Below are 26052 nucleotides of genomic sequence, written 5' to 3' on the forward strand. Positions count from 1 at the left end.
GGTATTTTGTGGCAGGGGGTCAACTGTTGCTGGGGAGGGTCTATCAAATTCCATACAAATTACTTTGTAGCACAGAATGATACTTGGTTCTGTATTCTCTAAAAGTTGTGGTACGGAGAGGTGGATAGGGATGGAACCAAGGTACAGTGCTCAGATGTGGGTAGGGGGCAGAGATTTTTAAAACCCAAAGCCCAGTCCTACAATATGAGCACAGCTAATTCTGATATGGGGATGAAGGCATGGAAAACACTGCACACACATATATTATTATTGAGGCTGAATAAATGGATCATCTCATTACGACGCATAGCATGGTGGCATTCTGCCTTGCAAGCGATAGGTTTAATCATTCAGTTGCCACCAAGGACCCCCACAACCCAAACACGCGTTCTTTGTTAATGGTCACTTGGTGTACCAGGGACAATAGCCTGTAAGCTTTTTCAGGAACATAGATTAATGTGTATAGTTCTAAGTATTTTCTAAGCCATTGCATACATTGTCTTTGATCTATAAATACAGGAATTGGTAACCCTGAAGACAGACACTGTAATCATTAGATACTGTATCACCTAACCAGGGCCGTCTTTACCGCAGGGCAAATGGGGCAGGTGCCCTGGGCCCTGTCACTGTTGGGGGCCCAAAGCAACCCCCTTTAAAAAAAAAGGGGTCCCGGAGGACCCCAGGGCCCCAGATGGCAACCCCCCCCTTTTTTTTTTTTTTTTTTAAATAATAAAAAAAAATTATATATTTTTATTAAAGGGACAATTTTTTAATATATTTTTATTTTATTTTTTATTAAAGGGCAATTTTTTTTTAGAGGTCTGGGGGTCCCCAGGGGCCCATAGTTCCCCAGGGCCCCGGATGACAACCCCCTTTTTTTAATAAAAAATATTTTTTTTATATATTTTATTTCTTTTTATATATATATATATATATATATATATATATATATATTTTTTTTTTTTTTTTTTTTTTTATTAAAGGGCTCAGAGGTCCCCATGTGGCAAACACCCTTTATCTTTTTTTATAAATGTTTATTTTTTTATTTTTGTTTATATATTTGTTTTATTTATTTTTAATTTAAGGGCCCAGAGGTCCCAGGGCCCTGGATGGCAACCCCCCCTTTTTTTTATAAATGTTTCTTTATATATATTTTTTATTAAAGGGCCCAGAGGTCCCGGATGGCAACCCCCTTTTTTTTGTAATTTATTTTTATTAAAAAAAAAATATTAAAGGGCCCAGAGGTCCCCAGGGCCCCAGATGGCAACTCCCTTTTTAAAATATATTTTATATATATATATATTTTATTTCTTTTTTTCTTTTTATTAAAGGGCCCAGAGGTCCCCAGATGGCTACACCCCTTTTTTATATATAATTTTTCTTTATTTCTTTCTTTATTTCTTTTTTTGTAAAGGGCCCCCCGCTTCTAAATTTGCGGCAGCCCCCCCCTGCTTCTCAATTTCAGCACCCCCCATCCCGGTTCTTTGCTCCAGGGGGCCCATGCCTGAAGCTGTGTAAGTGGCCCCATAATTCCTGATGGCGGCCCTGCCTCCCGTTAAGCCCCTGTGCTGCCCACAAATCAGGCTGAAAATCATCAGCGGCACGCAGCCAGTGACAGTACTGCTTCCCTTCCCAGTGTTTTAAAATGTACAGCACCCCTGACTTCCCTTTAGACGCGCACTTCTCCCTTCCTGCCACTGGGTGCTGCTTGTATATAAAAGTGAATTAGAATGTGATTTTATAACATCCCCAGTTTGCTCTTCCTGAGGCTGACTTCTTCATGTCCTGCTCCTCAAGGTATGTCACTGTTTGCTAATCTATATTGTAAATTGAAGTTTTCTGTAGAGTGTGCCCAAAGTCTTTATAATATTTGATGATTCACTGCAGGTCTGGTCAGTGTTTTAAAAAGTTCCTCTATTTTACACATGGCATGGCATGGGGGTCACAGCACCGTCTGTCCATTCTGCTTTAGCACCATGGGACCCCATGCCATGCCATGTGTAAAATAGAGGAACTCTTTAAATCACAGACCAGACCTGCAGTCCAGGCTGAGTAAAGCCTCAGAGTACATGACATTACTGTCTGTATTTAACTGCTTGATGGGCTTATTTTGGGCCTGGCTGGTTCACATGTATGTGTTTTGGCGGCCCACATTTGCGCAGGCACAGCAGCCCATTCATTTGAATGGGCCGCCATGCCTGCGTTCCCTGCAAAGAAAAGCGCATGCCTCATGTAATAGGCTGCGCACATGGCACGCCTATGCCCATCAAGCACTGAAATACAGCACTGTCTGTCCATTCTGCTGTCTGCTGTGACTTATCTGCAGTTCCCGCACTGTCAAACTTGCTGCATTTTTAGTTGTTTAGGTCACGCTTTTAAAAACACAGTGCGTTTGTGTGTGCAAGAACTGCAGGTAAGTAGCATGGTGCAAAAGCAGAATGGATTTCAAGGCAACTGTATTTTTAAAATGCTGAATGCACCTTTTTTCTGCAGGAAACAAAGGCATGGCAGCCCATTCAAATCAATGGGCTGCTGTACCTGCACAAATAAGGACCGCCAAAACATACATGTGAACCAGCCAGGCCCAAAATAAGCTGGAGGGGGGCCCAAAAAAAATGTTTGCCCTGGGCCCAAACCATATTAAAGACGGCCCTGCACCTACCAGTCATAACTAAGAGCTGGCGATATAACAATTGCATTACTGTAGAAACATAACAGAGGTTAATCTATAAATCTGAAAAGCTATATCAACAAAAGCCATACTTCCCTTTTTTTTTAAACGGGTTTTGTGCAGAAAGGCACTTTTCCTTCCTGTAATTTTATAAAATTTGCACCATTCCGATTAAAGATCGGTTAGCATTGACAAGAGCTTGCAGCACAGCAATGACATTCAGCAGGAAGCTAAACATATGGCAGATGCTGATAATTAAAATCCTAATGCATTGTTTTCAATCCAAATGAAGCATATCATTCGGATCCATTTCATTGCTTTAATTTTGTAGCCATTATAATACAAAGTAATAAAAAAAAGAAAGAAAGAAAAGAAAGAAAGAAAAAAAAAAGGGGAATGAGGTGGAACAACCAGACCTAAAAAATAATGACATATAAGAGGATGAAGCATGAATTAAAAAGCCTTCAAACCATAGGACAGTATTAACAAAATTGTGTTAATAAATTAGAGGGTATTTCAAAATTCTGGACTACAATATGAAAGCAGTATGTCTTCCCAATGTCACTGCCATTTATTACATGACAATCCTACAGTTCTCCACTAGGGCAGCCAAAAGCTACTACATGGAGCTCCACTTTTCTGTCTGCTGTCTATCAATTCAAACACTACTTATAATGTATTAAGACATACAAAGCAAGTCCACTAAACAGTTTTCATTTCTCTATATACAGAATAACACAATCAACAGCCATCTAAAGCAGTGGTTCTCAAACCTCTCCTCAAGTACCCCCAACTGGCCATTTCTTGGGAATTTCTCTTAGATAAAATAGCTGTCTAAAATACCAAGCCATTGAACTGTGCAAGATAAAGGAAATCCTGAAAACATGGCTTGTTAGGCGTACTTGAGGACAGAGTTCAGAACCACTGATCTAAAGGACCAAGTACTAAACACCTAAAACAAAGTTCTCTAAAAGTAGAAAGTACCTGAGAACAGTGGCAGTGTCAGCTCAGGATACATCCGTGCCAGCTCGTTAGAAAGGCGAATTAATGAGACACTGTACAGGGGTGGCAATATGCCGTGTGTGCCATACAGAATACTTCCAGGCTTCTGCTCTGCTACTTTTTTGGAATATACGAACAGTTTTCCTTCCAGGACCTACAGGATGAACAAAGTGATTTTCAGTTCAGTTATTCCCTACAAACCGTTTGATACCAAACTAACTTCACCTGTAAGCACATTTCAGGAATACAGCAAAGTCAAAATGCATATTATATATAGTTACTGTAAGTTTACAGAATATAGACCAAAACATGGTTTACATTCATTTGTTAACACCTTCTTCCTTAAAGTGGTTGTAAACCTCAGGCATGAAATATGAGCAAAGCACACCCCTCTATATAGTGTGTACTTGTCTCAATCCAGAATGCCAAGTATAATTTATCTCCGCTGCCTAACTTCAGCTCCCCACTCTCTGCTCTCTAGAAGCTCAGAAAAGCTTTAGAAATTCTGGACATTGAATGGATGTAGAGGAGAGAGGGCTGCAGATAAACAGGTACAATTTATGTAGGAGGATTTGTGTCATCTCTGTGTATAACCTGAGGCCAGTCACTTCACTGGGTATATGTAAGGGTTTACAACCACCTTTAGAGATTTCTTTATACTCCCTCTCGTTTTGATTATTTTTGGTGGTTTCTGAGAACACACCTTGTTGGGTGCATGGACTTTATTATATATAAGAAAGCAGTGTAAAGTATTGGCTAGCGGGATTCCAGAATTTGTATAGGTGTTAGCTATGTTTCTCACCTACACATGCTGAAGGGGTCGGTCCAAGGTTTGTGTCTGATGGGGTGAAAACTGAATTTTATTTTTTTCAGAATCTTAAGTTCTGTTCTGGGTCCTGGACCCAGGGGCTTTGTGGAAATTTGAGTGGGACATTGCCATGTCCTCATCTTACCTGCTGAGCACAGGCCTCTATACACTGTATGTGAGCTGACTGATACTCAGGGCTCTCGTGGAAACCTGCTACTGGGTGAAAAGGCTGAGTGCTGCCAGAACACAGTATACAAGTGTTTGTTAATTTTGGGGAACTTTTGAGGAGGCACCCTGTTAGTTAGGACCTTACATAAGTTGAATTAGTGACTCAGACAAGCAGACGTTTTGTTTTATACTATGGACTTTCTGTAGACAAAGCTTTTCTGCATTAGAACCATGTTTGTTTTCTACCTTGCGGAAAAAAAGGGTAGAACAACCTGTTTTCACTGTTCCTAGGTGTCTCATGCAAGGTTTATTGCTACTAATGCCAGTTGAATTTGTCAATATACACCAATCAGCCATAACTATATGACCACCCACCTAATACTGAGTTAACCCCTCTTTTGCCACCAAAACAGCCCTGACACATCGAGGCATGGATGAAACTAGACACATTCGGCCATCCACATGGTGTAAAAGTAAACACGATTCATCAGACAAGGACACCTTCTTATATTGCTCTATAGTGCAGTTCTGATGCTCACTTGCCCATTGTAAGCGCCTTTGGCTGTGGACAAGGGTGAATATGGGCACTTTGAGTAGTCTGCGGCTATAAACCCCCATACCCAACAAACTGCAATGCCCTAGCTTTCAACAAATCAACTTCAGGGACAACATGTTTACTTGCTGCAAAATATATCCGAATGGCTTTCAAATGCCATTAGAAAAAGGAATTTAATGTTATTTACTTAACCTGTCAGTGGTCATAAAGTTATAGTTGATGAGTGCATACCGTATGAATGACCTCAGCTGTGAGAAATATTAGCTGAACTGAATGTATTTTTCCTTACTTAAAGAGAGGCAATTATTAAAGGGGATATGATCACCATGTATACATGGACATATAGTAAACTTGACTTCACTTTAAGATCAATGCAAAAGACAAAAGGTATACTCTTTGCGTCTGGAGAATAAGAGTTTACCCTTTGCATACAGGAAGGCATTTTCACAGTAAAAATGTGAAATAGACTTCCTCAGGGACCATTCTAGCCACCTCAAGTAGATTGTTTTAAAAAAAAAAAAGTCACGTTTATTTCTAAATGTACAGAATAAACCTGCCTATTAAAGTGGAGTTCCACCCATAAATATAACATTACATCAGTAGTTTTAAAAAAATTTCATTAGTCCTTTAAGAAAAAACTTTTTTTTTTTTAGATGCCTTCAAAGTGTTGTTGCTAGGCAGAATAGTTAATCTTCCCTCTTCCTGCACCTAGGTGCTTAAGCTTCCTAACCTACACCGCACAGACTCCTGGGAATGTAGTGGGTGTAACTTTCCAGGAGTCTGTGCACTCCCCAGTCTCAAAGAATCATGTGACTTGGACAGTACAGGTGCTGAAACCTGATCTGAAACCTATTACACTGCTTTGTGCAGCACTGAGCATGTGCGAGATCTGCAAGGCTGAAATCCAGGAAGTCATACAGTCTGGCTTCATGATGCCCACACTTAAGATGGCCCCAGTCAATTTCTATTTTATAAAGTGTCTAAATGCTGTATCAACCTAACAAAACGGACCTTAGTTTACAGACTAACTTAACTAGAATACATTAAGCTTGTGTATTACAGGGGTATTTATATTTAAAAAGTGAAATTGTGGCCGGAACTCCGCTTTAATATTAATAATTAATAACACCGTAGGATTTTTGATCCAGGGACTATACGATTGCCTTAGGGGAACAGGAAGGTTTTTTTTATCTCTTGTTGCAGCAAACTGAACCATGCTTAATACGTTTTTTTTGCCATCCTTTCGAATAAATGTGGCTAAGAGTTTCTGTCCACTGTAAAAAATAAAAAAAAATCAAGTACTAGTAGGTTATATGCAAAAAAATAAAAATAATTTTTGAAAAAGATGGGAACATCCACTGTGGGTAAGTAGCTTAGTCAAGTCACCTCTGTGTTATATTTGCATTCTAAGCAGCAGACTGAAATCAATGGGTCTCTGAACTGTAAAACAGGCTGGTGTTTGCCTGTCACATTAGTCACTTTCAGTTCTCCAGGCTGGAAAATACAAATGCTTTTCAATTAAATGTCAGGATATATTTCAATTAAAGAATGAATCCACATACCTGCATTAACTGCACCGAGATCTCATAGATTTCCCGACTGGTATCGGAGGCTTTAAAGAGGACCAGATTCAGCAAAGTCACAATGTCAAATGGATAATTCCTAGGATTAAAGATACAATTATTTCAGTTAAGCCAAATTACATTTTATACTTTAGTCCTCATAGTCACTATAACAATACCACTGAAATAACACCTTTTCATTTAATATAGAAGTTAAATCAGTATATAAGCATATTAAATTGATCAACAGGCTCACTTTCCTCGATTGTGCTTCAAACTAACCCAAATAATCTACTTTATATATTTAACCCTCTTACTGTCACAGCCATAACTATTATAGCAAGGTAATAGGAAGCTGTAAACAAACTCAGGGCCGAAAAAGTTGCCAACAGAAATTTATTAGCTGGTATTTCTGTCTACAGTAGAAGTGATGAGAGATGAGTCATTATGAGGTGAAGAGCGTGATGTCACCATACTGCCTCCCTATGAGGTTGAGGTGAGGTGGGGACATCACGCTCTCCACAAAGTCCAATCATACAATGCTTTGCATTCATTCAGAAAATGCAAAGTTTTGCAATAATTTTGCACGCCCAATTTTTCAGTTTTTTATTTGTTAAAAAAGTTTGAAATATCCAATAAATTTCGTTCCACTTCATGATTGTGTCCCACTTGTTGTTGATTCTTCAAAAAGATTACAGTTTTATATCTTTATGTTTGAAGCCTGAAATGTGGCAAAAGGTCGCAAAGTTCAAGGGGGCCGAATACTTTTGCAAGGCACTTTTATTTTATTCTGGTGGCAAACAGAGCCAAAAGTATGAATATTGTGTTTGTTTACAAATATATATGGATCTAACTATATATATATATATATATATATATATATATATATATATATATATATATATATATATATATATATATATATATATATGGATCTAACTATATATATATATATATATATATGGATCTAACTATATATATATATATATATATACACATATACACACACACACATATATACATATACACAACTTTTTAAATAAGTTAATCTAATGAAAGTGCAGGAAATCACTTTAAGCTTTAATACATTTTTGAGTATGTAATGTAATCTTTGGGGGAACTATATTAGATTATCGTTCCCTATTTCATTTGTATTTTATATACAGATTTATCATAAACAGGTCTCCCCCTATCCATCTCATATATATATATATATATATATATATATATATATATATATATATATATATATATATATATATATATATATATATATATATATATATATATATATATATATATTTATAAATAAGATAGCAGCTAACATCGCTACTGAATAATTGCTGGAACTACAGGACACACCACATAGATTCTCCTGTTTTCATCCAGTTTCAATACAAACAATAGATCTGAACTGTACGAAACGAACAAAACTTAGCTACACTTTATTGAACAGCACCACTGAGCAGAGAGCACAGACACGACAAAACAGCAAAAAAAAATAAAAAAACATTAAAGCACATTTTGATATACCGTACTTATTCCCATCAAGCCCATTGCTATCATAGCCATATGTAAAAACAATACAGATTCCCTTTAAAAGACTAATCCCAATGACCCCCCCCCCCCTCATATGATGTCTCATCCTCCACTTTACTCAACATATACTCCCCACTTTCCTCCACTTGCTAATTGTTAGCCCGACTGTGTTTCTTGTTCATCCATTCCTTAGAACCAGTACTATTAATGTAGTTCGAAAGCAGACTAAGGTACACTGTCTTTCTTATATTGTCTCACTGGTCAAAGGTTGTGGCCACTCTGATTGTAACCTGCATTCTCTCATGAAAAAAAAAAAAGAACTTGTCCACCCAAAAGTGGCATTTCAGGTTTTAAAGAAGTATGAAGAAATCAGGGCCTCAAACTATATACAGCAAGTCCAAGCTCCTATCAGGCCGTGTACACACGGCAAACATGTACGATGAAACCGGTCCGCCGTACATGTCTGCCCATCATACAGAAATCCACGCGTAAACAATACGCGGGGCGTGTCCACGGTGTCGCCGCGACGATGACGCGGCGACGTGGGCGGGCCTGCCAGTTAAATGCTTCCACGCATGCGTCAAAGTCATTCGACGCATGCGAGGGATGGCGGGCGCTCGGACATGTACGGTAGGTCTGTACAGACGACCGAACATGTCCGAGCGGGCAGGATTCCAGCGGGCTGTTTTAAAACAAGTCCAGGAATATTTGTCCGCTGGGAAAAGGCCCGGCGGGCAAATGTTTGCTGGAATCCTGTCCGCTTGGGCCTACACACGACCGAACATGTCTGCTGAAACTGGCCCGCGGACCAGTTTCAGCAGACATGTTTGGTCGTGTGTACGGGGCCTTAGAGGTACCAAACAGCAATTTTAAAATAAGGCAGCTAAACAGGGTGGGGGTAAATAATTAACAATTGTCGGTTGTCAGAAGATGTGATCTGTTTTATGCAGTGTTTTTTATTGTATGAAATTGTAGACAATCTATAAAAAAAAAAAAAAAGAAGAATAGGGCGGCTAATAAATCAAATCATTTGGGAAAATACATTGAAGCATTGATGTCCAGGAGAGACTGACCGTGTGCAATAACATGTGAGCAGTTTCTTGTAACAAGCAACCCGTCTCTGACAGTCTACTCTACTGTAATAATTGAGCAATCTCTTGCAGTCTTTTGTTTTCTGTGAGCAGTTTTTGATGTTTTTCTCATCATGTGAATGTAACAGCGGATGGCTGAAAGGGTTGGCTACAATGGTACTAAATTAAAATGAATAAAAAAACTTTGTGAAAAACACGCCTCTTACTTCTATATCATATAAGAATAACCCTTTGCTTTTACCCTATGCCCACTCACAGTAAGCTACATCCATTTTCTGCTCTGACCTTCTGTGGGTCCCAGTTGAAGGTGGTAACTCATTCTAATTTTGTATCCTTTGCGCCCCAGGATCCTGCATCACAATGCAATTGGAGCTGAGCTATCAGGACAATAGGACATCAGATACATTAGGTGGTAAAACCTTGCCTACCTCTTCTCCAGACATCAGTCAAGCCTTCAACTTCCAACCACTTTGTCCACAGTCTAAAGAACCTCTGAGTCAGTCTATCAAACTACTGTATATAGAATTTCTATTTTTTTTCCATAATAAAGCCCTCTTCCCCACTTTAGTCAGTGTCTGAAGTCGCCTTTGCAGACTGCAGTTGTTAAAACTGTATGGAAAGCTCCATAATTACCAAGTCTATAGCCAGCATTATTGCACCTTCATAGCGATTTTTATGTTGTATTTTCATGAAGCTTTAAAGCCATATGCCATGATCTTACATTTATCCAATTTGTTGTACAATTGGACAGGGTTGAACGGTGGTGACATCATGAAGGTACAAGATATGCACACTTAGATCGATCCAAGCTGAACCAGGTAAGAATGCAATTTTGATCATATCCAGAGTTCAGCTTTGTATGCACATTTTCCAGTCAAACACACAAGCTGCCTTATCCTTTACCCTGGATCTAAGAGTAAGTCCCGGTTCACACTGGTGTGCTGTGAGATATTGTGTGTGATTCGTACCGCACTGCTGTGCAAATCACATGCGATGTCTGTGCCATGCAAAGTCAGCCATACAGATTGTATGGCTGAATTTGCATCGCGTTCGGACTAAACGTGCACAGGACCCTTTTTTTTTTGGTGCACACCAGAATCGGATCGCATGGGTGTTCACACCCATGCGATCCACTTCCTGACTGAATTGGCAGTTCGCACTGCGATGCGTGAACTGATTTGTATCATCTTTCGTGACGTGTATTGACATGCCCAGCAGTTTGCATAGTGCAGTGTGACCTGCCTTGCGAGTCAGGTGCGATGTGGGAACCCACAGTGGATTCGCAGGGTTCCCACATTGCACTAGTGTGAACCGAGCCTAAAAATACATTCATCATGGGTGATTTGTGTACATTGCAGGATTTTGACAATGTTCCAGATTCCTATGTTCTATTATTATGAAGAAACTGTTTGTTTGTCCGTGTGCAAAGTGCATCTAATGGGAGTTATTTTATAAATATCAATCAGCTGCTGCACTTGCAGGGTGGTAAAGAGGAAAGTGGCAGGGTCTGCATCCCTTTAGATGGTATTTCCCTTTGGGAGTATCTTACCAATAATACAAATTTTGTTGCAGTGGGTGGCAACAATCGGACTTATCTTAGCAATAGACATGTGCAATTTGTTTCAATCCGAATTAGTTTATTAACGAATTTTGACAAATTCGTTAATTCGGAAATATCCAAATTAACGAAAACCCATCTTTGTACAGAACACCTCCAGGTAGCCATATTGCATTTTACAGAAAATTACAGCATTGCAGATTGAAAAGCAAAAGGTAATTTTAACTACTAGCCGACCAGCCGACCAGCCACCGTCATTATACGGCGGCAGGTCGGCTCTCCTGGGCGAGAGCCCGTAGCTATACGTCCGCTCTTCGAGCGGCCACTAGGGGCGCGTGCGTGCCGCCGGAGGCGCGCGCCCCCCGCTCGCCCCCGACTCCTGTGCGTGTGCCCGGCGGGCTCGATCGCCGCCGGGCACCCGCGATTGCTCGTTACAGAGCGGGGACCGGGAGCTGTGTGTGTAAACACACAGCTCTCGGTCCTGTCAGGGGGAGAAATGCCTGATCTTCTGTTCATACAATGTATGAACAGAGGATCAGTGTTTCCCCTAGTGAGGCCACCCCCCCCCTACAGTAAGAACACACCCAGGCATACTTAACCCCTTCCCCGCCCCCTAGTGTTAACCCCTTCACTGCCAGTGGCATTTTTATAGTAATCCAATGCATTTTTATAGCACTGATCGCTATAAATACCACCAAAAGAAAGCTCTATTTGTGGGAAAAAAAGGACGCCAATTTTGTTTGGGAGCCACGTCGCACGACCGCGCAATTGTCAGTTAAAGCTGCGCAGTCCCGAATCGCAAAAAGTGCTCTGGTCTTTGGGCAGCAATATGGTCCGGGGGTTAAGTGGTTAATAACATTCAATTACAATATGGTGTGTGGCAATTGTATAAGCTATATTTATTTATTTTTTATTTGCTTTTTTGTTTTGCCCTCACAAAAGTGCAGTTACCTTTTAACCACTGTTTAAGAGTGTATTAAATTTGATTTATGTATTTTGCAATGCGCACCTAAATCACTAAACAGGACATTGAAAGATATTTTTGTTATCATATATAGGGGCCCCGATTAAAATTTGTACCTGAGCCTTATAGCATGTTTAAACTACTAATGATTTATTATGGGAACTGCACTCTTAGAATATAATAAAAATAGCATTCATTTATGCCTGCCTGAGAATTTTTACCTCATGAAATAATGTTATTCCAGCAGCATATTAATAGCTCGGCAGGCCGCCTTGTTGGGCCCAGTGATAAGAGGAAGTCAGCTGAGGGAGATTAAGCTTCCCTGTGACTCTGCGGAATGCTCAGACACTGGGAAATCGCAATAATCGGGTTCCCAAATGGTAACCTGACCCTTTTCCAGAACAATCTGTCCAGCCTGATCAGCACATGGACACAAGGGAACAAAAAGAGGTCAAGTTCAAAAGGTCCGTTAATGGATTTTTCTTTTGGAGGACAACAATACAGTAAAGTTAGCATTATATCCCAACAATTCTTGAAAGCAGTGCAGAAACTGAGCTGTAAAACTTTCTGTAAAATGACAATACAGGAATGCCCCAAAAGTCAGATAAATGGAAAAGTAGGTTACTGTTTTTACAGGAGGGTTTTTTTTTTTTTAAGAATAAACGATGAACTTCTGTCAGATAATTACCTGTCAGTATTCTGTTGAAAACCAATCCTCAGGAAGGACGTCCATAAAGCTGAACTTTGGGAAAACTACAAAAGTCTTCTCTTGCAGTGGGCCTGCACCCTCACTGCAATGGTTACCTGCTCATTTAAAGTGCTTGTAAATCCTTCCATACACCCAGTGAAGTGACTCTTCCTACATAAATTGTACCTGTTTACCTGCAGTTTATTTATCCATTCAAAGTCAAGAATTTATACAACTTGTCTGAGCTTCCAGAAAGCAGGAGTGGGGAGCTGAAACTACACTCTGCAGAGCTCAGTGAGGAGAGATTGTTTGTATTTATTTTACTTTTATTTTTATCTTTATTTATTTATTTTTACTCTTTCTATAGTACAGGCTGTACCATTACTTATCGTGATGTCCTTCCAGTCCTACAGTTAGAACCCAGTTGGGGGTCTAGGTCATCAAGGCCCGTACCATGTTTACAAGCACGGCCTTTACAGTTCTGATTATATCTCTGCTGTTTTGTTTGTACTGCAACTCTGTCATTTATGCTTTTGCTGTATATATGAACTATTTTATTGATATAATAAAAAATTTATAGTTGAAAAAAAAAAAAACACTTTTAAGTGGTATTTAAGATTTATCTTAAAAAACAAACAAAATAAAACATAATATACTTACCTGCTCTGTGAAGTGCTTTTGCCCTGATCCTTCTTTTCTTGGGTCCCCCACCGGCGCTCCTGGCTCCTCCCCCTTGTACTCACCTGAGCCCTTTCTCGCTACAGGATGTGCATGAGAGCATCAGCTGTCCTAGGACTCTCTCCTCATTGGCTGAGACTAGAAGCAGGTGTATTTGGCTCCCACTGCTGTCAATCACAGCCCGTGAGCCAATGAGGAGAGAGCAGGGGATGGGGACATGCCGCAGAACTATGTGTCTTAAAGATAGAGCAGGGCTTGGGAGTGAGCATGCACCAGTGCCCTCCATAGCAAGGGACTTGCTATGGGGGGCACTTGCCCCCCATAGCCATAGAATGCACAAAGGTAAAAAAAAAAAAAAAAAACTTGAGCCTTTACAACCACTTTGAGTGCCAGTTCATACCATGGAAACGCAGTCTGCATGCGTTACAGATGCTTTCTTGAATGCACGTTTTTGACGCGCGTTTGGTGCATTTTCCCCCCTTTTTCTTAGCCTAAAATTAGGAAATGTGCATTCCAGTGCGTTTTTGGTGTGTTTAGGTGCGTACCGGTGCGTTTTTGATGCATTTTACCATGTTCCAGTACAGCCCAGTGAAGAAAAAATGCATTTGAAATGCATTTTCAAATTTTCTGGAACTGGAACGCACTGGAACTGACTTCACTGGTGTGAACTATGCCATTGAAAAGCATATAACCTACAATCTATGCATTTTTTTTAAAAATGCACTGGACTGCATGTGGTGTGGACTGGCCCCAAGTCTAGAGGACCAGGCACAGCAGCAGCTGAATTTAAAGGGGTTGTAAACCTCATGTTTTTTCACCTTAATGCCTCCTATGCATTAAGGTGAAAAAGCACCTTGTAGTGACCGGCCCCCCCCCCAGCCCCTCCCATTTTACTTACCTGAGCCCTGGAATTTCACGCGGCAGGGATGCGCCCTTTCTCTTCCCAGGGTTCTCGGCTCTTGATTGGATAGATTGATAGCAGCGCAGCCATTGGCTCCCGCTGCTGTCAATCAAATCCAATGATGCATCTGAATGATGTACTCGTAGTTGGACTTGTAGTTTTAATAGACTGCAAGTGTGCTGATCTGTGCCTTCATAGTTCACTCACACTGCCTACAAAGCTGTGGACGGTGTCTGACATTCCCTGATCATGTTTACAATATTCTGCAGGCTTCGGTTCAAAAAAAATTTTACAAAAATATACGTGCATTTACTTTTTTTTTACAGCACCCTAAACATGTTGAGAAAATAGAACGTTTTGTAACACAAAAATCATGCAAAAATGAAGTGTTACAAAACGTTCCTAAGTCGGTTACAAAAAAAGGGTACAGGAGCTACTTTTGCATGTTTTTTGCACGTTGGCAGCCCATTCAAGAGAATGTGCTGCCCTACCCTGTCGTATGAAAAACATACACAAAATATGCGACACATTGCGCCGCCCAGACGTGAATGGGTCTTTAGGACTTCTACTTATATCTGAGCAGCTTTTCTTCCCCATAGAAGTCAACATGTATGGACAAGTAGCTCAAAAGCAACTAAAAACTCCTTGGGAAAATGAAAAACGCTTACTGACATTATTTCTCACTGTTTTCCTCCTTCATGCTGTGTTGGTCAAAGCTGGCCATACAATGATCGAAATTCAGCTAGTTCAGTAGAGACCAGCCAAATTCCCATTGGTTTTGTTGCCATCCCCACTTAACAGAAGTTCACTGACGTCTGTCGAAAGGACATGCTGGAAATCTGTTTTGGATCTGAGACATTTATGTAACATTAACAATGGGCTTTGAGGTTTATTTGCCAGTGGATGTGGGAGTTGACTTCTGTTTTACCGACAATGCTGAGAAAAAACATGCATCCAGCTGTACCGATCAAAATCTGGAAACAGCATGCATGGACACATCTCTCTGTTGACATTTGTATTCTGACAACCCATGCCCACTGCTGCCAGAATACCTAAACAGTGTCTTTCGATGATTGGCTGGAGCCACTGCTCGGTGATTAATTTTCCGCCCAGCTCCTATGTTCAGATTGAAATTTGTTGAGCTGGGTGGTGCTGGCAGGGCCACCCACAGATTGAATTTGGCCAGTTTAGAAGAAACGGATCGTTATTGGATCCCTGTAAAGGTAGACATTTTCTGAAGCAACCTGATAAATAAAGCAGATAAATCTATCTATAAATGTTACTGCAACTTAAAGCAGATCTATAGTTTAAAATGAAACCCCGCCTCCTTGAGGACACCCCTCTCCCAGAGGGCAGATCAGTGACAGCCTGGGCTTAGAGGGAGCGCGGAAAGAGACTTGCTGCTTTTTACATATATCTTAAGATGCTGAAATAAAAATAAATATACCAAACCCTGTGATAAGTGCATGGAGGTACGAGTAGACTGCCCCTATAAAACACCAGCTAACCTTTTCATTTACACAACAATAACATTTATGTCTAGCTGTAATCTGCCCATGACTGCAAACAACGCTTTTAAATATCTCTGTCGGTATTTACATTCCTACATTCTCGGTAGTGGTGGTGGTAGGAGGTGGGATTGCCACAGAGGGATACATAACATACACAGCATACCTGTTTCCACAAACTGTTGCAATTGCCTTGAAACATCCAGATGCGAGCTGGTATGATCCAGTGTAGCAGCGGTCAATGGCCCAGTTGAACAGATTAACCTGGTCTGGATTAAGTTCTAGCAATAACACAACCACTTCGCAGCCAAGCTGGTGAACCTGGACACGGAACAACATGCACAGCAGTCATTAACTGTTTCATAAAGATCATTTACAATAGTCCTCATCTTTATATCAATTGTTGAAAAGAGCTGCCTACAAAGGAATTGCTTGCTACTAACCAATCAGATTTCTTCTTTAGGCGCCTTTCACACTAATATGGTGCCGATTGACTACACTGTGAGTGCAGCGCAGTCCTGCGGTTTTGATGTACTTTCTGAAAGTGCACCAAAAGTCCTGCATGCGGTGTATTTAGCTTTTTTGTTGCAACTGCCTTTCTAACAAGTATTTTAAACACCATTACTTCAACTTTTACATTTAGGACTGAGAAAATGTGCAGCTCCAGTTTGGAATACTGGGTCCTTATATAAAATATAAAATTATATATTATATATACACACAGTAAAACCTTGATTTGAGAGTAACTTGGTTTGAGAGCGAGAGATTTTTTATAAATCTTGACTTGATATACAAGCAATGTCTTGATATACAAGTAGCGTCATATCACAACGGAGTATAAAAGAGAAGAGAGGCGCCTCGAAGTGTAGCAATATGGTTACATTTAATGAAGGTACAACATTTAGCAACATATTGCTACACTTAAAGGCACCTCTCTTCTCCTGTATACTCTGTAGCTCCTGCTGGATTTTGCTTCTTATCCCCTTGTGGAGGCTTCCATTTGTGAATGGATAGTTCATGGTTACACAACCTGGTCTCATTGCTATAATCTTTTTATATGGACTATAAACTGAAGGACTTATGAATACATGGCCGTGGAACAAATCATCTGCATTTCCATTATTTCTTATGGGGAAATTCACTTTGATATACAAGTGCTTTGCATTACAAGCATGCTTCCGGAATAAATTATGCTCGCAATTCAAGGTTTTACTGTTTATATTTTTTTAGGAATAAATCAACAAACCCACCCTCATGTCCTGGCAAGCTAGGATGTTATCAAGCCATTTGTAAAGATAGCCATCAGGAGACAAGCCAACGTTGTCAAACACAGGTCCACAGCAAAGTACAGATGACATAGCCTGGTGAGAAATAAAAAAATAATAAATGGCAACAGCAAAAAAAAAAAAAAGACTAAAATATGGCACATTTAATTCACAAATCTAGACAGGTTGGTCTCCAACATCGAGAACAGGAAGTAAAGGCAATCCCTCCAACAACATCGATAACATTGAAAACTTGACAGAGGTTGTAGCCCTATTCTATAGCAGTTATATTTTTTTGTGATGACACTGAAATCAGGAGGGGAAAGTCACAAAAAAAAAAATATGGAAAATTGGACCAAATACTTACCGTAAATTCCCTTTCCTGACGCCAATCCATGGCAGCTTACACGCAATATAGCTCTGCCCCTCTATCCACCCACTAGACCTGTATTCATCTATAAAAGGAAAGCTAGAGCAACCTCCCCCATTCGTCATAAAAATAACAAGATCAAAAAAAGGAGGGTTTGTATGTGGCCATAGATTGGTGTCCTGATGCCAACATGGCAGCATGTTTTATATAACGATCTAAATAGGGAGGGCTAAAATGTATAATCACATTTTATTACAATGGACATGGAAGCCTGGACCGTAATTTTGTTGAAGTCCATTGACGTATTCCCTGTAGCGCCTGAGGCAGGTGCACTACGGCAAGAGCCTGCTGCTTTGCAGATTTCACCATTTTACAGACATCACAAAAAAGGACTGGTTGGGGCACCCATCTTCCCCTGCCAACATTGGGATCAAACTGTACAATGGCTACCTGACAAGTACTAGCCAAATAGTATCATAGAGAGGCTTTTATCTCATGCTGATATGAAAGGGTTCTTTTTGCTTATCCAAAACAAAAAACAACCCCCCCCCCCCCCCCTGAAAAAACAAAACAAACATTTTTTTCTGACATTTGTCAACGGTTAATCAGTCATAAGTAAAAAAAGTCCCATGGGCTGTGTACCCGTTTTAAATGTTTCTAAGCTCAAAAATAAAAGTGCAATATATTGCAGATTACCAGTCCTGCATTAGTTTTCTTTTTTCAGACTAAGAATATTTTTAGAACGTACAGAAAATGCCTGTTGATCTTCCCAGAAATGCAGTGTTCAGGTCACTTTCTGTGAGCCAAAAATAAAGCAATAGCAATGTTATCTCTCTTTTGTGAGCACTTGCCCTATTAATCCACCATGTTATGGAGACAGACATGTTTGAGGTCCAGCCTGTGTAACAGCCATGGCACACTCCATAGAGAAGTGAGTGTAGACACAAGATGAAAATAAAAGGTAGAAAGCCTGAAAAAATAAAACCAACACAGCATCACGTCTGCTAAACTGCAATATATTCTGGTTTTGTTTTTGGCTTTAACATTTTACATGGCCCTAACACAAACATAAAGGGCCGTACCCACTGGCCGAATATCAGGTGGCATTGGGTCAATAGAAACTGGCCAACATTCGGTCCGTGTGTATGGCAGCCGGTCCGACAGAAGCTGAAAAAGGTCTGCTAATCAGCACTTTCAGCCAATGACCGAAAGTGCTGACTGGTGTGTTCTGGCTGGGGGTCCCCCTGTCAGAACACAATAGCTCAGTAAACAAGATCACTGTACTAACATTGCATAGTCATTACAGCGGCTTCTCACGAGCTCCTCCGTTTTTTATTTTTATTTAGCCTGCTGATTTTAACAAAATAAAACTAATAGTGTGTACTAGGCTTTAAGATCACAATTTAAGTAATTGGTCATTGGCTATACCGGAAAAGTGAGCTACAGAGAGTGTTACTTACTTTCAATGCACAATACTGGTATCTTGTAATCTGATGATTGCGATCACTGTATCTGTCTAATGGAGTAAACATGATGCTGAAAGGTCCCGCCCACTGACTGAACAGAATAAAGAGGTGGTGCCGCAAACTCTGCTGTGGGAACAGGAACCTCCGATGGTGAACTATAGAAAAACACATATGACCCACGTGTGTTAATACAGTGCTTTCACAGAGAAAAATAAAACCATGTCCACTCATAACCAATATATACACGCAAAACAAATCTGCTTGAAAGGAATTTTAGAGAAGTGAGTGAATAAAACGAGGTTCTAATGTGAATTTAAACTATTTAACCTGCCATAATGTGAAATACGCATATTAGTTGAAATAAGCGTTGTGATACGTCACATTCTGGAAATCATAAAGAACAAGTCTGTATGTATATAAGCTGCACACCACTGTCTCCCTCACTGTACAATGCTTATACAATGTACAATACAGGTTTCTATAGTGGCAGGTATTTGACTAAACATTATTGATACAGATTGGATCTGTGATACGCCCCTGTGCTTTCAACCATTTTATTTCTGTATTCTATTGTAATTTGGATTCTAAGATGACACATTGAAGGTAATGTGTGGCAGGACTAATGAACTTGTTAACAGGGTCAAAAGGAGGTTCATGGACTGCAGCTATACCAGTTACCAATATTTGTAATTGTTTATATACGGTCATGAAAAATTACAATATTTAAATGCATATTTTCTGGAATGCAGCAATGACATAAAACTACATCTCTACCCTAAGAAGTCCTCCCTAAAGGAGAAGTACAGCCAAAGCTCGTTTAGCTGTACTTCTCCTGTGGTTCACAGGAGTGCAGTTGGTTCTGCACTCCTGTGACCCGTTTTCAGCAGACAGCGGGCTGAAGCTCAGTGTTGGCTGAGGTTGCAGAGCCGGCTGGTACAGAGCGAGCCACTGAGACCCTGAGCCAGCTGCTCCCACACCCTGGTAGTCACCAGCTCTCTGCTCACAGAGCTCTGAGAACAAAGCGATCCATGTGTTTAATCACTCAGTTCTCAGTCTTAGAGCCGGCCGGGGACAGATGCAGCATTAGACCAATGCTGCATCCTCCAAGGCAAGTATGATTCTTTAATAAAAAAAATCCCATACTTTTAAGCCAGCCAGTCTGCCCTGTTAAGAACATGGAGAAGCACACCGCTCTAGGCAGAATCAGGTGTAAGGTTAGGTAGATCACAGGTGCAGACCTCGGCTCACCACCTTGGAAGACGAATACACCGGCACACTGGAACTTCAACTTATCATGATGTCATCTATTATCAAAAGGGTCACACAGATACAGGCAATGGTAGACGTGTTTCAAAAGCGATAGCTTGCTTGTTCACAACCTTGTGAAACGCGTCTACCATTGCCTGTATCTGTCTGACCCGTTTGACAATAAATAGGACATCAAGATAAGTTGGAGTTCCAGTGTGCGACCAATTTCTTGTTTTAGGAGTCTGCCCTGTTGCCAGGGATTATCCACCAATTATTTTGGGAAGATTAACTGTAGCCTTCTAGGTAAGATAGCACATAGTAAGATGCCCATGCAAAAAGTCTCAGATAGAAGATATTTTCTCTGACTTTTGGTTTGCCTACTAACTAGCTCCACTGCATCACTAGTCAAAATATTATTTTGTAAGGGAGTATTGCTGCAACAACTCACAAAGATGAGCGTCTTGACGACACGCACAAAATGGGTAAATATGTCCTAAATGGAGCTCTGTGTAATTCAAATACCAATTGAAAACCTTTTACTTCTGGTTCACACCTACGCAGGTTGCGGTTGATCATTTTCCTGGTGTGTTTTTGACATGTTTTTAATGCTTTTTATAGTGGTGTGAAAGTAGTTGGATGAATCCGCGCAACAGAACCAGAAATATAAATATATGTCTAGCGAAAAATATATATATATAGAAACAGAGATAGAAAAAACCCTGTATGTATAGTTCAAATATAAAATGGGTGAATAGGTTAAAGGTAATTTATTAGGTGGCTTCCTCTACATGTTTATCCCACCTAGGTGGGATAATGAATGGATTGAAAAAACTAGTAGAGTTGGCGCCTGCCTAGCAAATCCTTATAGTGTGAGTGTAAACATGAAAATACTTTCCAAATGCGTGCTCTAAAATAACCATAAATATGGAAAAATTAATGAATATAAATTAACAATAAAAATAAGTAAGTAATGAGAGATTAAATTAAATACAAAAGTGTACGTGAGTGGTGCTATGAGTAAATACAGTCCATGTGCAACTGTGTCCCTTTAAGGGAGTGCTGGATGTTGCATAGCAAATAGTGCTTTGTGCCAAATTCAATGCTGTTGATGTGTTCCACACAGTGACCCCTCCTGCTGTGCTCTTATGTGGCCCGCACTCACCAGATCCTCCACCCCCTCTTGGGGTGAAACACTTTCACAGTGTATGCCCTGTGTGGCACTCTGGCACTTTCTCGTTCCCCTGTGTTGCTGCTGAGGTTTCCAATGTTAGCTCATATACAAAAGAGAGGAATCCCAATAGTGTGATACCATTTAAAAAAGTTTTGCCTTTATTGATAAAGTGCTCCAGATGACGTCGGATGACGAAACCGGTCGAGCAAACAGACGGCTGTCACTACACACTTCCGAAAAACGGTCTTTTATATCGCTTGTTTAACCTGCCTAAATTGTGAGTACCTAGTTTTATCAATAAAGGCAAAACGTTTTTTAAATGGTATCACACTATTGGGATTCCTCTCTTTTGTATATGAGCTAACATTGGAAACCTCAGCAGCAACACAGGGGGACGAGAAAGTGCCAGAGTGCCGCACAGGGCATACACTGTTAAAGTATTTTACCTCAAGAGGGGGGTGGAGGATCTGGTGAGTGCGGGCCACATAAGAGCACAGCAGGAGGGCTCACTGTGTGGAACACGTCAACAGCATTGAATTTGGCATGAAGCACTATTTGCTACGCAACATCCAGCACTCCTTTAAAGGGACACAGTTGCACATGGAATGTATTTACTCATAGCACCACTCACGTGCACTTTTGTATTTAATTTAATCTCTCATTACTTACTCTTTATTTGTATTGTTAATTTATATTCATACATTTTTCTATATTTATGGTTATTTTAGAGCACGCATTTGGAAAGAATTTTCATGTTTACACTCACACTATAAGGATTTGCTAGGCAGGCGCCAACTCTACTAGTCTTTTCAATCCCTTTTTATAGTGGTGCCTGTTGTCATGCGGGAGAATTCAGCAGAAATGCATAAACACACAAGCACTGCATTTTGTTTTGCTTTTCCATTAAAGTTTATAAAACCAAAATGCAACCTGCTGTGGGAAAATGTCCCTGACCCTTTCCAAAAAAATGCACCAGTGGAAAATGCAGAGATGTTAACATGACCCATAGGAAACCATGTTAAATTGACTGTAGTGCGTTTCTGTAAAACTGAAAAATGGAAAGGTACGAAGCAGGCCCTAATACAGGTGTAAAACCATACTTGCAGCAAACAAGGTTAAGGTGCCCCATATTAGACATTCGGGTCTATCTCAGGGCAATGGTCCAGTACTATTGACTCATACCTGGCACACACTGAATCAGGTTGGCAATCATGGCACTGAAATGTGCTCTAATGTCCTTTAGAATTTCCACTTCTTTGTCATTTTCTGCTTCAAGAAGCATCCGTGTAAGGTCCACATACTCCAAAAACAATGCTCCAAGAGCAAGGGTGTCTCTCTCTAGGGCCCCATTGGTACTATGCAAGATAAAAAAAAAAGTCCTAAGTAGAAGAGGAGTGGTTCAATTTACACACAAACACTATACATACTGAACATTTTAGAACCTACTTGTCACTTATTACGCCAGCATCTGCCAGAAGCTCAAATATCCTCAGCAGCTGTAACCTCAGCAGGTCTCTGCGTTCCCTGCGCTTCTTGTTCTGGAAATTAAGTACATTGTACAATTTGGATAAATTGAAAGTGACATTTAGTTAGTGGCACCCCAGCCAGGAGCTTATATGATATGTAAATGACAAACCACAGTCTAAACAAAATCTCTCCTATAGTGTCAAACTGTTTGGGTCTAAGATATGAATATTGGAAGGTTGCCAAGCAGCTGCTTTAAGATTAGATGCTTGGCATACCTTTATGCCTGTGCCCATCATGATTTAAGATTATTGGAAGTCGGATGCAGGTGTGCTTTATCTGTCCCTATCTCCACCACTGAAAGTTATGGCATGCTATATATGTGAAATTACTACATCAGCATGTGGATACCATAAATAATACAAATTTCTGTCTTCCAGTAATGTTCTAGAGATAAGCTGGCCATACACGTAACATTTCTTTTTGTCTTTGGATCAACCAGGGGCTGATTGAAACAACTGATTAGATTGTGTGGTTGAACCTCCCTCTGTGTTATTGTATTTGTATCGTGGTACTCCTTTGATTGGCTACAGCACATATCGAATTAACATTTTCCAAAAAGCCTGTTTGGGTGGAGTTGGTTCTTAGAATGATTTCTCTTGAATGGGAATAAATGGATTCAAAATTGGCCAGCCTATGCTGAACCGGACAAATTTAGATTCATCTATGGCCACTGACGTTTGTATTTAAATAGCACTTCCCAGGGTTCTTTCCCGAAGTGGAAGGCTTGCATCACAGTTAGTTAACATTGTACAGAAAATTTCCCATATTCCAGGCTGCAAGTAAAATAACTTTATCCCAAAAATTGAAAACTCCCCTATTTAGAGAAGTGGTTTTGCACTGGTAAAAACGGCTGCGCCCATGCGCGCCACCAAGTCAGCCCCCACTTCAAGTAGATTGTAATTATCAACCCTGCTTTTATGAGAGGAGCTGCGGTGGCTCAACGCGATTGGCACTGCGCTGACAAGCCATTCACCTCTGCAGCTAGGGGTTCGGATCCCGGTCTCGGCTACATATGAATTGAGTTTGGTGGTCTCAGCCCGGCTCCTGGTGGGTGTGCTATGCGAGGTAAGCCTGCGCTTAGTACGTCCACCCCCCTCCCACAAAAACCACCACACTTACACGCACTCGAAATTGGGTTAATATGCACGCACTTTGACCACGCGGTCTCTAAAAAGAGAGGTGAAGGACTAACGGGGCTGGTTGAGCGGGCTAATCCTCTCACTCCCTTATAGGGAGTCCCTCTGCCCCGTTGGGCTTCAAAGCGGAGCAGGTAGGGCGGGCTGTGTGGGAGGACCCCCTCACACACCCACCATTGCCACCCGGGGCATGGAGAAAGGTGGCAGATTGCCTCTGGGGGAGGCCTGCCTACTCCCAACTCCTGCAGTCCGGCTCCTCTCTCGAGTACACGCACAAAATACACGTTAACAAAAAAAATAAAAATAAAAAATATATATATATACAAATAAAATTGTATATATATATATATATATAAAAAATATATTTAAAAAAAAAAAAACCCCTGCTTTTATGGGCACGGTTTAAAACTGACAATGTTGAGACCTTAGTTTCCAAGCCTGCAATTAATTATGTTATTAGAATATATCTGGTCTTGTGACATATGCCAGAAATGTCTAAATCCCCCCCCCCCAAACAAATGAATGAAGCATGGCTACTGGAGACAGGAAGACTGCCAATGGGAATTATCGGCAACTGTTCATGGTTTTTGCCCATTTATTTTTTCTGTCTTGCTGACAGCTAGTTCAGCTAGTTTGAGGGACAGTCTGATTTTAAAATAAAGGGTTAAAAGGTGATTTTTTATTACTATGGCAACAGGCATAAACCAAACAATATTTTTGCAGCAATTTTCTTGCAAGAAATATATACAGGTATGTCTGTCTATCTTTATTTAAATTTGATGGAAAGGCACTAATTTCTTATCATCTAACCTCTGGCCTTCTTTCCAAAGCTTCCTTCATCAGAGGGTGAAGCTCTTCTACCAATTCCCTAAAAAAACAAATACGTGCAAGCATGAACATGAACAAAAAAACAAAAACAAAAAAAAGCAACACCTACATTAAAATGAAAACATATAAAATAGTAATTTAAAAAAAGTCAGTACATCAAACTATTTAAAAGCGAAAATAGTGTTGAACACAATAAATATACAAACACATTCAAATAGATTTAATCCCAATCACTAAAATCACATAGAAACTTCAACAAAATAATTTTATTGCAAAAGATTTGTGCAATCCTTTTAACTCTGCATATATTATTTAAGAGAATAACTGGCAATTCTGACATATAGGTCCTAATTTAGCTGCTTCCTGTTACAACTGCCTCCCATCTGTGCCCTCTGTGTTGTCACCCTGTTGAGCATGCCCCAGGTGGTAACTACAAGTGCAATATCAGCACTCCCTGCATAGACATGGGGCCAGATTCACATAGAGATACGACGGTGTATCTCCTGATACACCGGTGTATCTCAGAGTTGCGTCGGTCGTATCTATGCGACTGATTCATAGAATCAGTTACGCATAGATATGCCTAAGATCCGACAGGTGTAACTGTGTTACACCGTCGGATCTTAACTGCAATTTTAAAATGGCCGCTGGGGGCGTTCTCGCTGATTTACGGCGAGAATATGTAAATCAGCGAGATACGCCAATTCACGAACGCACGCGGGCCCGACGCAGTCACTTTACGCCGTTTACGCAAGGGTTTACCCGGCGTATAGTTACCCCTGCTTCTATGAGGCGCAGCCAATGTTAATTATGGCCGTCGTTTCTGCGACGAAATTTGATTTTTTTACGTTGTTTTCCCAAGTCGTTCGCGAATAGGGATTTGCGGAAATGACGCTCACGTCGGCTTCATTGACGTTTTCCGACGTGAGTTGGAGCATGCGCACTGGGCTATTTTTTCGGCCGGCGCATGCGCAGTTCGATCAGCGCGGGGGCGCACTTAATTTAAATACAAGCCGCCCCCTTTGAATTACGCGGCCTTACGTCGGGCCATTTACACTACGCCGCCGCAAATTACGGAGCAAGTGCTTTGAGAATACGGCACTTGCTCCAGTAAGTTGCGGCGGCATAGTGTAAATGGCTTACGCTACGCCGCCGCGGATTCTATGTGAATCTGGCCCATGGTCTATTGTTGTCACTATCAACAAGCTACTCCTAAGAAATAACGTAATTTGTAGCTTGCGCTTAAACTAGTGCATGTAGACCTGATGGGACTGAAAAGGGCTAGAAGACATCAGTAGCACTAAGATTTAACAAAAAAAGCAAATAGAAAATAGATGCGATACAGTT

The 26052-nt window shown here is 40.6% G+C and overlaps 1 protein-coding gene across 9 annotated transcripts in view; it reads right to left on the bottom strand.

The window, feature by feature from the left end:
* FRY (FRY microtubule binding protein) overlaps positions 1 to 26052 on the bottom strand; it is a 362513-nt gene that overhangs the window by 112964 nt on the left and 223497 nt on the right. For all 9 annotated transcript variants that reach the window (XM_040340443.1, XM_040340444.1, XM_040340446.1 and 6 more), the window contains 8 exons: positions 24688 to 24745; positions 22661 to 22752; positions 22397 to 22569; positions 18790 to 18950; positions 16945 to 17055; positions 15861 to 16015; positions 6768 to 6867; positions 3656 to 3827 (listed from right to left, as the gene is read on the bottom strand). In XM_040340443.1, the coding sequence (XP_040196377.1) occupies positions 3656 to 3827; positions 6768 to 6867; positions 15861 to 16015; positions 16945 to 17055; positions 18790 to 18950; positions 22397 to 22569; positions 22661 to 22752; positions 24688 to 24745 (1022 nt within the window). The remainder of the gene's footprint in view (positions 1 to 3655; positions 3828 to 6767; positions 6868 to 15860; positions 16016 to 16944; positions 17056 to 18789; positions 18951 to 22396; positions 22570 to 22660; positions 22753 to 24687; positions 24746 to 26052) is intronic.

Source organism: Rana temporaria, chromosome 2 (genome assembly GCF_905171775.1).
Source record: "Rana temporaria chromosome 2, aRanTem1.1, whole genome shotgun sequence".
Classification (NCBI taxonomy): domain Eukaryota; kingdom Metazoa; phylum Chordata; class Amphibia; order Anura; family Ranidae; genus Rana; species Rana temporaria.